Source organism: Chiloscyllium punctatum, chromosome 42 (genome assembly GCF_047496795.1).
Source record: "Chiloscyllium punctatum isolate Juve2018m chromosome 42, sChiPun1.3, whole genome shotgun sequence".
In the NCBI taxonomy this organism is placed as follows: domain Eukaryota; kingdom Metazoa; phylum Chordata; class Chondrichthyes; order Orectolobiformes; family Hemiscylliidae; genus Chiloscyllium; species Chiloscyllium punctatum.
Genome location: NC_092780.1, coordinates 44,216,628 through 44,229,303, shown reverse-complemented (window position 1 = coordinate 44,229,303; position 12,676 = coordinate 44,216,628). Strand labels below are relative to the sequence as shown.

Sequence of the window (12,676 nt, the reverse complement as noted above, 5' to 3'; positions counted from 1 at the left end):
ACGTTTTGTATCAGCCTGCCACGAGGGACTTTGTCAAAGTCCATTCCGACAACATCAATCATCCTGCCCTCATTAGTCGTCTTTGTCACTTCCTCAAAAAACTCAATCAAGGTTGTGAGATTCTACCTTCCCTGTACAAAGCCCTGCTGCCTATTGCTAAAATAGCTCTCGTTCTTTCATTCTCCAGGACTTTGGTTACATTTTAAGGAATGAAGGCTGGTATGAATTGAAATCCATTGCTTTCACACTAATCTTTAAACTACACATTCAATAAAGTCCTTGATAAATCATTATCACTAGCAGCATAAAAACGTTCTGCATCACACCCCCTTGTATCTCTTGCCCAAACCCTAACCTGTCTCTCTTCAACCTTATACTATTAACAAAGACAAAGAGCTCTTTTTTGTTACACTCTTCTAATCTTTTATAATCTTCAACACTTTTGACACTTCTACACTTGATTCCATTACCTCAAGAATAGCAACTTCAGCTTTTTCAAGCTAATTTTATTAGTTAAAAATCACACAACACCAGTTTATAGTCCAACAGGTTTATTTGGAAGCATTAGCTTTCAAAGCACTGCTCCTTCATCAGGTGGAGGCAGTGATGGTGATGAAGGTGCAGCAGGCAGTGAGGAAAGCTCATACCATGGCGTCTCCAGCTGATGAAGAAGCAGCACATCAAAAGCTAGTGCTTCAAAACAAATCTGTTGTGCTATAACCTGGTTTTGTCTAATTTTTAACTTTGTCCATCTCAGATCAACACTGGCTCCTCCAAATTATAATTTTATTCGGAGCATGCTAGGTCCTTGAGGTGGGTCTCCACAAGGACAAAAGAGGGGGTTTATGCATAAGCCAAAGGAACTCACAGAGCAGGTTTCTCCAAAAACACTAACACCAATCACATTATGCAGTGAGTGACTATATCTGATTAAAGTCCAACAGTCACATAGAACAGAGAATATAGAACGTAGAACAATACAGCACAGAACAGGCCCTTCGACCCACGATGTTGTGCCGAACATTTGTCCTAGCTTAAGCACCCATCCATGTACCTATCCAATTGCCGCTTAAGGTCACCAATGATTCTGACTCTGCCACTCCCACAGGCAGCGCATTCCATGCCCCCACCACTCTCTGGGTAAAGAACCTACCCCTGACATCCCCCCTATACCTTCCACCCTTCACCTTAAATTTATGTCCCCTTGTAACACTCTGTTGTACCCAGGGAAAATGTCTCTGACTGTCTACTCTATCTATTCCCCTGATCATCTTATAAACATCTATCAAGTCACCCCTCATCCTTCGCCGTTCCAATGAGAAAAGGCCTAGCACTCTCAACCTATCCTTGTACAACCTATTCTCCATTCCAGGCAACATCCTGGTAAATCTCCTCTGCACCCTCTCCAAAGCTTCCACATCTTTCCTAAAGTGAGGCTACCAGAACTGCACACAGTACTCCAAATGTGGCCTTACCAAGGTCCTGTACAGCTGCAACATCACCTCACAACTCTTGAATTCAATCCCTCTGCTAATGAACGCTAATACACCATAGGCCTTCTTACAAGCTCTATCCACCTGAGTGGCAACTTTCAAAGAGCTATGAACATAGACCCCAAGATACCTCTGCTCCTCCACCTTACTAAGAAGTGGGCGGCACGGTGGCACAGTGGTTAGCACTGCTGCCGCACAGTGCCAGAGACCCGGGTTCAATTCCCGCCTCAGGCGACTGACTGTGTGGAGTTTGTACGTTCTCCCCATGTCTGCGTGGGTTTCCTCCGGGTGCTCCGGTTTTCTCCCATAGTCCAAAGATGTGCAGGTTAGGTGAATTGGCCATGCTAAATTGCCTGTAGTGTTAGGTAAGGGGTAAATGTAGGGGTCTGGGTGGGTTGCGCTTCGGTGGTTCGATGTGGACTTGTTGGGCCGAAGGGCCTGTTTCCATGCTGTAATGTAATCTAATCTAAAACCCTACCGTTAACCCTGTATTCTGCATTCTTATTTGTCCTTCCAAAATGGACAACCTCAGGGTTGAACTCCATCTGCCACTCCTTGCCCAGCTCTGCACCCTTTGCAGCCAATAACAACCCTCCTCACTATCCACAACTTCACCAATCTTCGTATTGTCTGACCCACCCTTCGACTCCCTCTTCCAAGTCATTAATAAAAATTACAAATAGCAGAAGACGCAGAACTGATCCCTGCGGAACTCCACTTGTAACCGGGCTCCAGGCTGAATATTTACCATCTACCACCACTCTCTGACTTCAACCGGTTAGCCAGTTCTGATTAGATTAGATTACTTACAGAGTGGAAACAGGTCCTTCGGCCCAACAAGTCCACACCGCCTCACCGAAGTACAACCCACCCATATCCTGGCTCCGTCTGAACCTTGTTTCCTCAACCTTATTTAAGCCTCCTTCTTCCTCTTTACTAAACATTCAACCTCCTTCGTCAACCAAGGCTCCCTCACATGACCATCTCTTTCCTGCCTGACAGGTACACACATATCAAGGACACGTCATATCTGTTCCTTGAAAAAGTTCCACATTTCAACGACATCCTTCCCTGACAGCCTATGCTCCCAACTTATGCTCCTCAGATCCTGTCTTGCAGCATCGTATTTACCCTTCCCCCAATTGTAAAACCTACCCTGTTGCACGCACCTATCTCTCTCCAGAATCAAGGTGAAAGTCACAGAATTGTGGTCACCATCACCAAAATGCTCACCCATTAAACAAGCCCATCACTTGTCCCGGTTCGTTACCAAGTACCAAATCCAATATGGCCTCCCCTCTGGTCGGACAATCTACATACTGAGTTAGAAAAGCTTCCTGGACACACTGCACAAACACCGCCCCGTCCAATCTACTTGATCTAAAGAGCTTCCAATCAATATTTGGGAAGTTGAAGTCGCCCATGACTACTACCCTGTAGCTTCTGCACCTTTCCAAAATCTGTTTCCCAATCTGTTTCTCCACATCTCTGCTGCTACTGGGGGACCTATAGTGAACATCCAACAAGGGGACTGCTCCTTTCCTATTTCTGACTTCAGCCCATACTACCTCCAAAGGCAGATCCCCCTCAAACTGCCTTTCTGCAGCCGTTTTACCATTTCTAATTAGTAACGCCACACCCCCTCCTTTTTCACCACCCTCCCAAATCTTACTGAAACATCTGTAACCAGGAACCTCCAACAATCATTCCTATCCCTCTTCTATCCACATTTCCGTGATGGCCACAACATCGTAGTCCCAAGTACCAATCCATGCCTTAAGTTCACCCACCTTATTTCTGATGCTCCTTGCGTTGAAGTATACACACTTGAACCTATTTCTGTGTCTGCAAGTATTCCCTGTCAGTGCTACCTTCTCCACAGCCTCCCTACATTCTTGGACATCCTGACACACAGCTAGCTTACTTGCTGGACTACAAGTCTGGATCCCATCCCCCTGCCAAATTAGTTTAAACCTCCCCAAAGAGTGCTAGCAAACCTACCTCCCAGGATATTGGTGCCCTTCTGGTTCAGGTGAAACCCATCCTGCTTGTACAGGTCCCATCTTCCCCAGAATGCAGTCCAATTGTCCAAATACCTGAAGCCCTCCCTCCTACACCATCCTTGCAGCCACGTGTTCAACTGCACTCTCTCCCTATTCCTTGCCTCATTGTCACATGGCACCAGCAACAACCCAGAGATGACGACTCTGTCCATCATAGCTTTTAGCTTCCAGCCTAACTCCCTGAGCTCCTGAATGACCTCCCCACCCCTCTTCCTACCTATGTCGTTGGTGTCAATGTGCACCACGACTTCTGGGTGCACACCCTCCCCCTTAAGGATTCTGAAGACACGGTCCGAGATGTCTCGGACCCTGGCACCCAGGAGGCAACAAACCATCCGAGAGTCTCGCCCATGTCCACAGAACCGCCTGTCTGTCCCTCTAACTACAGAGTCTCCTATAACTAGCGCTCTCCTCTTAAACACACAGTCTTACCTGTATAGACAGTAGACATTCACAAAATGATTGTGGGCAAATATTCAGTCACAGGTTTATTGTAGCCCAACACAGTCAAAGTGACTATACCTGAATCATGTGTCAACCGCAAAGCCAAAGCCTTCTTGGAGTATGGAATCATGGAGCACTTGTATCTAAATACATTGCTTGAGAGTGATTATCTATCCACACACAGTGAGCACATACATAACAAGCCATACAAAGAAATATCATGAATGGTCATCTGTTCAAATTAACCTTTTTGTTTCTGTTCCCACATTAGGAGTATCCGATGTCTTAGGAACATCATCCACTGGAACTTGATTTCCACCTTTATCCTCCGTAATGCCACCTGGTTTGTGCTACAGATGATTGATCCCAGGATTCATGCAAGTAATAAGGTTTGTCATGTTGCACATTGCAGGAACTTCACCTAGACAGAATTCCTTGATGGATGAATACTGGATTCATTATTTTCTTTGGTATATTGGTGGCATGGTAGCTCAGTGGATATCGCTGTTGCCTCTCAGCTCCAGGGATCCAGATTCGATTCCAGACTTGGCACCTGTTGGTGTGGAGTTGCCACATTCCCTGTGCCTGTGTGGGTTTCCTCCCACAGTCCAAAGATGTGCAGGTTAGGTAGATTGGCCATGCTTAATTGCCAGTGATGTGCAGGTTGGATTGGTTGGCCATGGGGAATGCCAAAATGGGGTAGGAGGTGGATCTGTGTATGTGTGGACTCGATGGGCTGAATGGCCTGCCTTGCACACTTTAGGGGTTCTATGGTCTATGCAAAGGCAGGACACAGGATAGGGAGGGTGGATGGCAGTTCTGGTTGGGAGAGGCGGTGGAAGTAGATATATACAGAGCAATGATGACCTCAGATAAAATTTGCTTTAATGAAATGTATCCAGGTAAGTTTTTTATAGCAATGTGAAGAAGGCCCAACAGGCACAGTACTGGATGTGGTTCTGGGGAAAGAAGCTGGCAAGTGTTCGATGTTACAGTGGGGGAAGATTTTAACACTAATCATCACAACATGGTATGGTTCAAATCTGTTATGGACAAGGAAAAAAATGGCCTGCAAAAGACGGCTTTGGATTGGGACAGACAGGTTTTATTAAAATGGAGCTGGATCTGGCCAACGTTGATGAGGATCAGCCCCTCCTTGTGGGACGTTTACAGTGAAACAGTGGGGGGCATTCAAAAAAGAGCTGGGGAAAGTACAGGTCCAACAAGTACTCTTCAGGGAGAAACATAGCAACAATAATGTGTCGGACAATTCAGGACTAGATGAGGAAGAGTCAAAAGGCTTTTAGCTAGTTCAGAGGGACCATTCAGCTGCAGCCCTTGAGGAATATAGGAAGTGCAAGAGGGAATTTCAGAAACAATAGAAAAGCAAAAAGGACTTGTGAACAGGATTAGGAGAATCCTCAGATGTTTTATAAATACGTTAAAGGGAAGAGGTTATCCAGGGAAAGAGGAGGGTCCTTCAGTGCGGCAGTGGACTGGCTGAGTGGGCAGATACTTGGAAAATGCAATATAATGTAGATAAATACGAGGTTATCCACTTCAGTGGCAAAAACAAGAAGAATGGCAAGAGTTTAGGAAAACATGAGGTGCAACAAGACCTGGATGTCATGGTGGAACCATTGCTGAAGGTTGGCATGCTGGCCTTCCTAGCGAGAGGATTTCAGTATCAGAGTAAGGATATCTTGCTGCAGTTATACAGAGCCTTAGTGAGGACACATCTTGAGTATTGTGTGCAGGTTTGGTCTCCTAGTCTGAGGAAGGACATTTTTGCTTTTGAGGGAGTCCAGGGAAGGTTCACCAGACTGATTCCCGGGATGCCAGGACTGACATATGAGGAAAGACTGGATCGACTGGGCTTGTACTCACTGGAATTTAGAAGAACAAGGGGGAAGTCTCATAGAAATATATAAAATCCTAAGGGGACTGGACAAGCTAGATGTGGGAAGAATGGTCCTGATGTTGGTATATCCAGAACTAGTGGTCACAGGCGGCTTGGTTAGCACTGTTGCCTCACAGCGCCAGGGAGTCAGGTTTGATTCCAACCTTGGGCAACTGTCTGTGTGGAGTTTGCACATTCTTCGTGTCTGCACGGGTTTCCTCTGGGTGCTCTGGTTTCCTCCCATAATCCAAAGATATGCAGGTCAGGTGAATTGGCCTTAGTGCCAGCTGCCTCAGTCAGAGGGAAATGGATCTGGGTGGGTTCCTCTTTGGAGGGTCGGTGTGGACTTGTTGGGCCGAAGGGCTGTTTCCATACTGTCGGAAATTTAATCTAATCTAATCTAATCTAAACAGTCTAAGAATAAAGGATAAGCCATTCAGGACTGAGATGAGGAAGAATTTCTTTACTCAGAGAGTTGTGAACCTGTGGAAGTCTCAACAGGAAGCTGTTGGGACTAATGTTAGATATATTCAAGAGGGAGCTGGACGTGGCCCTTATTGCTAAAGGGATCAACTGAGATGGGATACTGAGATTGCATGATCAGCCATGATCGTATTGAATGATGGTGCAGGCTCAAAGGGCTGAATGGCGTATTCCTGCACCTATTTTTTATGATTCTAGGTTTCTATTAGGGACCAAAGTGCAACTTGTGTGTGAAGCTGCAGGATATTGGAAGGGTGTTAAATGAATACTTACCTTTAGTCTTCACATGGGAAAAGGAGAAGGTAGGTATGGAATTCAGGGAAAGGGACTGTGAGGAACTTGCAAAGTTCCACATAGGAAATAGGGAGGCATTGTAGGCTCTGTCTCTCTAAAACAAACAGACAAATCCCTCAGGCCAGATAAATTGCATGCCAGGCTGTTGTGGAAGATGAGGCAGGAAATTGCAGGGGCTCTGACACAATTTTTAAAATTTCTCTCTGGCGATGGCGAAAGTGCCATGGGACTGGAGGATGGCTAATGTGGTTCCACTTTCCCAGAAGAGTGGTAGAGATGACCCAGGAAATTACAGACCAGTGAGTCTCACATCAGCGGTAGGGAATGTATTGGAGAAAATTCTGAAGGAGCAAATTAATTCCTGCTTGGAAAGGCATGTGTTAATTAGGGATAGTCAACATGGCTTTGTCATGGAATTGAGGGAAACGTGGTGCAACGTATCTGAAACTGGATGCAAAGGGTAATGGCAGAAAGCTGTTTGAGTGACTGGAGGCAGGTGTCCACTGGTATACGACAAGGAGCAGTAATAGAACGCTCATTGTTTATTTTATACATAAATGATATAGATGAAAGGGTGGGGAAAATATTAAGCAAGGTTGTAGATGATAGAAAGATTAGTAAGGTGGTTAATACTAATGAAGATGATTTTAGGTTGCAGAAATATATGAATTGATCAGATGGACAGAGCAGTGGCAGATGATATTTAACCAGAACTGCAAGCAGGTGCACTTTGGAAGAAACAACAAGATGAGGGAGTATTTAATGAATGACAGGACACTCGGTAGCTTAGAAGAACAGAGACACCTTGTGGTAATTATTCACAGATCCCTGAAGTTGGCAGAGCATGTGAACAGGATAGTTAAGAAGGTATATAGGACACTTGCTTTCATCAGTGGTGGCAGAGAGTATAAAAGCAAGGAGAGTTGTATAGAGCAAGGAGAGTCGTTAGAGTTGTATAGAGCGTTGGTCAGGCTACAGCTGGAGAACTGTGTACAGTTCTGGTCACCTCAGTACAGGAAGGATATGATAGCACTGAGGAGGAAAGAGGATGTTGCTTGGGATGAAGAAATTGAGCTATAAGGAGAGAGGAGATCAGCTTTAATTGTTTTCCTTAGAGCAGAGAAGATTGAGGGGGGGACATGGCTGAGGTGTATAAGATGATGAGGGATATGGACAGGGTGAATAGAGAGCAGCTGTTCCCCTTAGTTGCAGAGTCAATCCTGTGGGACCATAATTTTGAGTTAAGGGGCAGGAGGTTCAGAGGGGATTGGAGAAAAGAACTTTTTTGAGAATCATTTAGCCTATCGAGTCCACACCAACCCTACAAAAAACATCCTGCCCATACCCACACCCCCACTCTATAACCCTGTATTCCCCGTGGCCAATCCACTGCTCACCTTTGGACTGTGGGAGGAAATCCTCACAGACACGGGGAGAATATGCAAACTCCACACAGACAGTCATCCAAGGGTTGAGTCGAACCTGGGTCCCAGGCGATGTGAGGCAGCAACGTCACCATATGTTCATGCAGAGGGTGGACAAATTCTGGAATGCACTGCCTGGGAAGGTAATGGAGGCTGGAAACCTTACAACTTTTAAAGATATTTGGATGAGCACTTGAAATATCATTGCATTCAAGGATATGGGACAAGTGCAGGAAGTTGTGATTATTACAATTTTAGTGGGAGTTATGTCAGCGCAGACCTGATGGACGAAGGTGTCTTTTCTGCACTGTGTCAATCCATGACTCTGTTTGGTAACTGATATCTTTTGATTAGTGGAAAAGGTTTGCAACTGAACGTTTTTCTTCTAGTAAATGTTAATAACTAGTGGAAATGATTAATAACGAATGTTGTTAATTGATTTTTATTTGTCTCCCATTTCAGGTCTGGTGTCGTTTGGTCACAGCTGTTTATAATTACTTTTGTGTGACTAATTTCTTCTGGATGTTTGGTGAGGGCTGCTACCTCCACACAGCAATTGTCCTGACCTACTCCACAGATAAGCTGCGCAAATGGATGTTCCTCTGCATTGGCTGGTGTGAGTTTTTGTCTTCCAACAGCTTGGGCTGCACATGTGCTTATATCTGGAGCCATAAGATCAGAAATAACCTTGTGAATTCCTGAATGATCTGATAAACTGTACAGTCTGGTACACTGTAGTGTCCCCAGCTCAGTTTGAGATTCATGCCATCAGGTGTTTGAGTGATGAATTTTGTTTAATAATGAGCCCAAAAAGGGAATTGTACTGCTGGAAAATGAAGCTGGATAGATAGTAGTTGGGATTAAGGAAATGACTGAGGAGCTGAATAACTATTTTGTGTCAGTCTTCACAGTGGAAGACATGAGTCATATCCCAAAAATTCAAGAGAGTGAGTGAGCAGAGCTGAGTATGATGGCCATCACCAAGGAGAAGGTGCTAGAAAAACTGAATGGCCTGAAGGTGGATAAATCTCCTGGACCAGATGGACTATACTCTAGCGTTCTAAACACACTATCTGGAGAGATAGTGAAGGTGTTGGTGCTGATTTTTCAGAAACCACTAGATTCAGGGAGTGTCCCAGATGACTGGAAAATTGCTAATGTGACACCACTGTTTAAAAAGGGAATAAGGTAAAAGATGGAAAATTACAGACTGATTAGCCTAACCTCGGTCATGGGTAAGATCCTGGAATCCATTGTGAAGGATGAGATTTCTAACTACTTGGAAGTGCATGGTAAAACAAGGTAAAGTCAGCATGGGCTCATCAAGGGGAGCTCATGCGTGACAAATCTGCTAGAATTCTTTGAGGAAATAACGAGCAGGTTAGACCAAGGAGAGCCAATGGATGTTATCTACCTGGGCTTCAAGAAGGCCTTTGACAAGGTGCTGCACAGGAGGCTACTGAGTAAGATAAGGCCCTGTGGTGTTAGAAGCAAGGTGTTAGCAAAGATAGAAGCTTGGCTGTCTTGCAGAAAGCAGAGAATGAGGATACAAAGGTCCTTCTGAGGGTGGCAGCTGGTAACAAGTAGTGTTCCACAAAGATCAGTATTGGGGCCACAACTTTTCACATTATACATTAATGATATGGAACTGAGGACATTATAGCTAAGTTTGCAGATGATACAAAGATAGGTAGAGGAACAGGTAGCATTGAGGAGGTGGGGAGTCTATAGAAAGATTTGAACAGGTTAGGGAGAGTGGACAAAGAAGTAGAAGATGGAGTACAATGTGGAAAGTGTGAGGTCATGCACTCTAGGAGGAAGAATAGAGGCATGGAGCATTTTCCAAATGGGGAGAAAATTCAGAAGTCTGAAGTGTAAAGAGACTTGAGAGTTCTAGTCCAGGATTCTCTCAAGGTAAACTTGCAGGTTGAGTCAGTAGTTAGGAAGGCAAATGCAATGATGGCATTTATTTTGAGAGGACTTGGATAAAAAGGCAGGGATGTACTTCTGAGATTCTGTAAGGCTCTGGGCAGACAACATTTGGCGTATTGTATGCAGTTGTGGGCCCCATATCTCAGGAAGTATGTACTGGCCCGGGACTGTGTTCAGAGGAGGTTGATGAGAATGGTCCAAGGAATGAAAAGCTTCACATATGAGGAACATTTGAGGACTCGATGGAGTTTAGAAGGATGAGGGGGAATACAATTGAAAAATATAGAATACTGAATGATGTGGACAGAGTAGATGTTGGGACGATGTTTCTATTGGTAGCATTAAATAGGACCCAAGGGCATAGTCTTAGAGTAAAGGAAAGACCATTTAGAACAGAGAAAGGTGAATCTATGGACTTAATTGCCACAGAAGGCCGTGGAGGCAGATAGTTGTGTATATTAGAGACTGAGATATATAGGTTCTAGATTGGCAAGGGGAACCAGGGTTATGGGCTGAAAGCAGGAGAATGGGGTTGAGAAGCATATCAGCCATGAAGCAGGCTCGATGGGCTGAAATCTGCTCCTATGTCTTATGATCTTATGGAAATGTTTTCACAAATACTGGAGTGGATAAACCTTTCTGCCTCATTTGTACAATGTTAACTTTTTTGGGGGCTAAACATAATCAGTAAGATATTCAAATGTAAAACCCAAACAGTGCACAGAGATGAGTTTGCCAGTGTTCTAAACGAGCAGTTGGACATTAGGAAGAGTAGTATGTTGAAATTTGCAAATTTCTTGCCCATGAACCTATGTTGCCATTTGGTCAAATGCCAAGTGGAGATCATCTCTGGCAAGTTGGTGAAAACCAGGGAAATTGTTCAAGAGGGGCCAATAGGCATAGAATCATGGGATCACAGAAGTACTACAGCATAGAAGGAAGCCATTCAGCTTATCATGTCCACACTGGTTCTCCTAATAAGCATCATAACTTATTGCCATTAACCAGCCTTTTCCTAATAGTTGTTACTCAAATTGTCATTCAATACCCTTTGTGTTCCAGCTTTAACAGTGTCCGACCCTATCAGGCAATGCTGTAAATTTCAAGAAAGCCTTGTTTAGGGAGAACCTCTAATTCATAAAATCTTAGTATCCATATGAGGCAGTGCCTCCAGTGCTGCCGATTTTATTGATTTGTCAAAAATGTAGTGTTGAGCTGGCGGCTAGTGTGTACCACAACACACTCCAAACTAGATAGCTTAGCTTGAGAATGTAGTTGGGTCCACAACATTTTCTTGAGGTTGGTACCTTTGTAAGATGCATTAGATGGCTTAACAAAATAGGAGCCTGAGGTTGGATTTTCCAGCAGTTTGGCACAGATTATTCGCTGGATCTACATTATGAAATGTCAAATCTATTTTGGCACATTTCCTAAGTCCCCAAGTCAGAGATGCATAATCAGATTCTTAAAACTCCCCACAGGCTCTACAATCTCCCCCCACACCTTACACACTCCCCAGGCCCTGCATTCTCCCTAGACTCCATACAATCCCTCAGACTCTGTGCACTTTCCCAGGCTTTACACATTCCTACAGACCCCACACAATCCCAAACTTTGACACAATCCCTCAGATTCTGTACACTCCATTCCAGGTCCTGCACACACCTCCAAGCTTGGCACCCCCAAACACATCTGATACATTGCCACAGCCCTGAACATTTCTCAGACTCTACACACGTCCCTCGACCTGCAGACCTAGCCCTCAGCCCAATTTAGACCATGCATGGTCCTAAATAGTCTGTGCTGGATTGGACTGAACTGAAATGAGAAAAAAACTGTTATAAAAAGCCAAGGATGGTTGAAGAATTTCTGTACTTTTTTAAAAAAACAGGTTCCCTGACAATCATCATAAATGCTGTCTACAGCACTTTGGTTCGAGCTATTGGTCAAATAGTGACCAGTTATCCAAAAAAGAGGCCTTCTGCCTGTTAACAGATACGTGATTTGTTCTCATGTCATTGAACAGCTTAGAGATGAGGCCAAAAACAATCAAACCTCTGGAAGTGAAGGAATTGTTTTAGCTCTGTAGTAAAAAGTGTCTCAAGCATGAAGATAGCTAGTTTATTTACCCTCATCAGGACTGTGAGTTTTAATTAATAAATCAGAGACCTTTATGAGTATGAACAAGTAAATCTGCTCTTGTAAATAAGAGAAAGCACCTGCAGAAGGAAGATCGGGAAGCACCAATCTGATCAGTGAAAGGATCATCTCAGTCACCCCTGTAAACAGGGAGCACTGAACTGCCTTTCCAGTCCTTTCCTCTTGTGGTGATGATGATGCTCTTTTAACAATGTTAAGTTGTCCCTGGTTTTCTTTTCCAGGAGGCCATAAAGATACACGCTCCAAAATATCTGGGCTTGATCTACTTGAGGAAGCTTTTAAATTTAAAAAAAACTTGCACAATAAAAGGGGAGTGGTCAATCCTCCCAGCTCAACTTTTCTATGGTTTGGTTTGGTTTGGATTCAGAGCTGCTAGTCAGTTTTGAGGCTGCCAGTCCAAGAAACAGTTCCATGGAAGAAGGTGTTCCATGCTGAATCTCTTTGACATCTCTCTGTCTCTCTCTTTCCTTTAAGGCCCTGTGT

General features: G+C 44.3%; 1 protein-coding gene across 5 annotated transcripts in view; it reads left to right on the top strand.

The window, feature by feature from the left end:
* The window catches only part of LOC140465922 (corticotropin-releasing factor receptor 1-like), a 345,472-nt gene that overhangs the window by 202,977 nt on the left and 129,819 nt on the right, over positions 1-12,676 (top strand). For all 5 annotated transcript variants that reach the window (XM_072561876.1, XM_072561875.1, XM_072561877.1 and 2 more), the window contains 2 exons: positions 4,272-4,389; positions 8,564-8,717. In XM_072561876.1, coding sequence (XP_072417977.1) covers positions 4,272-4,389; positions 8,564-8,717 — 272 coding nt within the window. The remainder of the gene's footprint in view (positions 1-4,271; positions 4,390-8,563; positions 8,718-12,676) is intronic.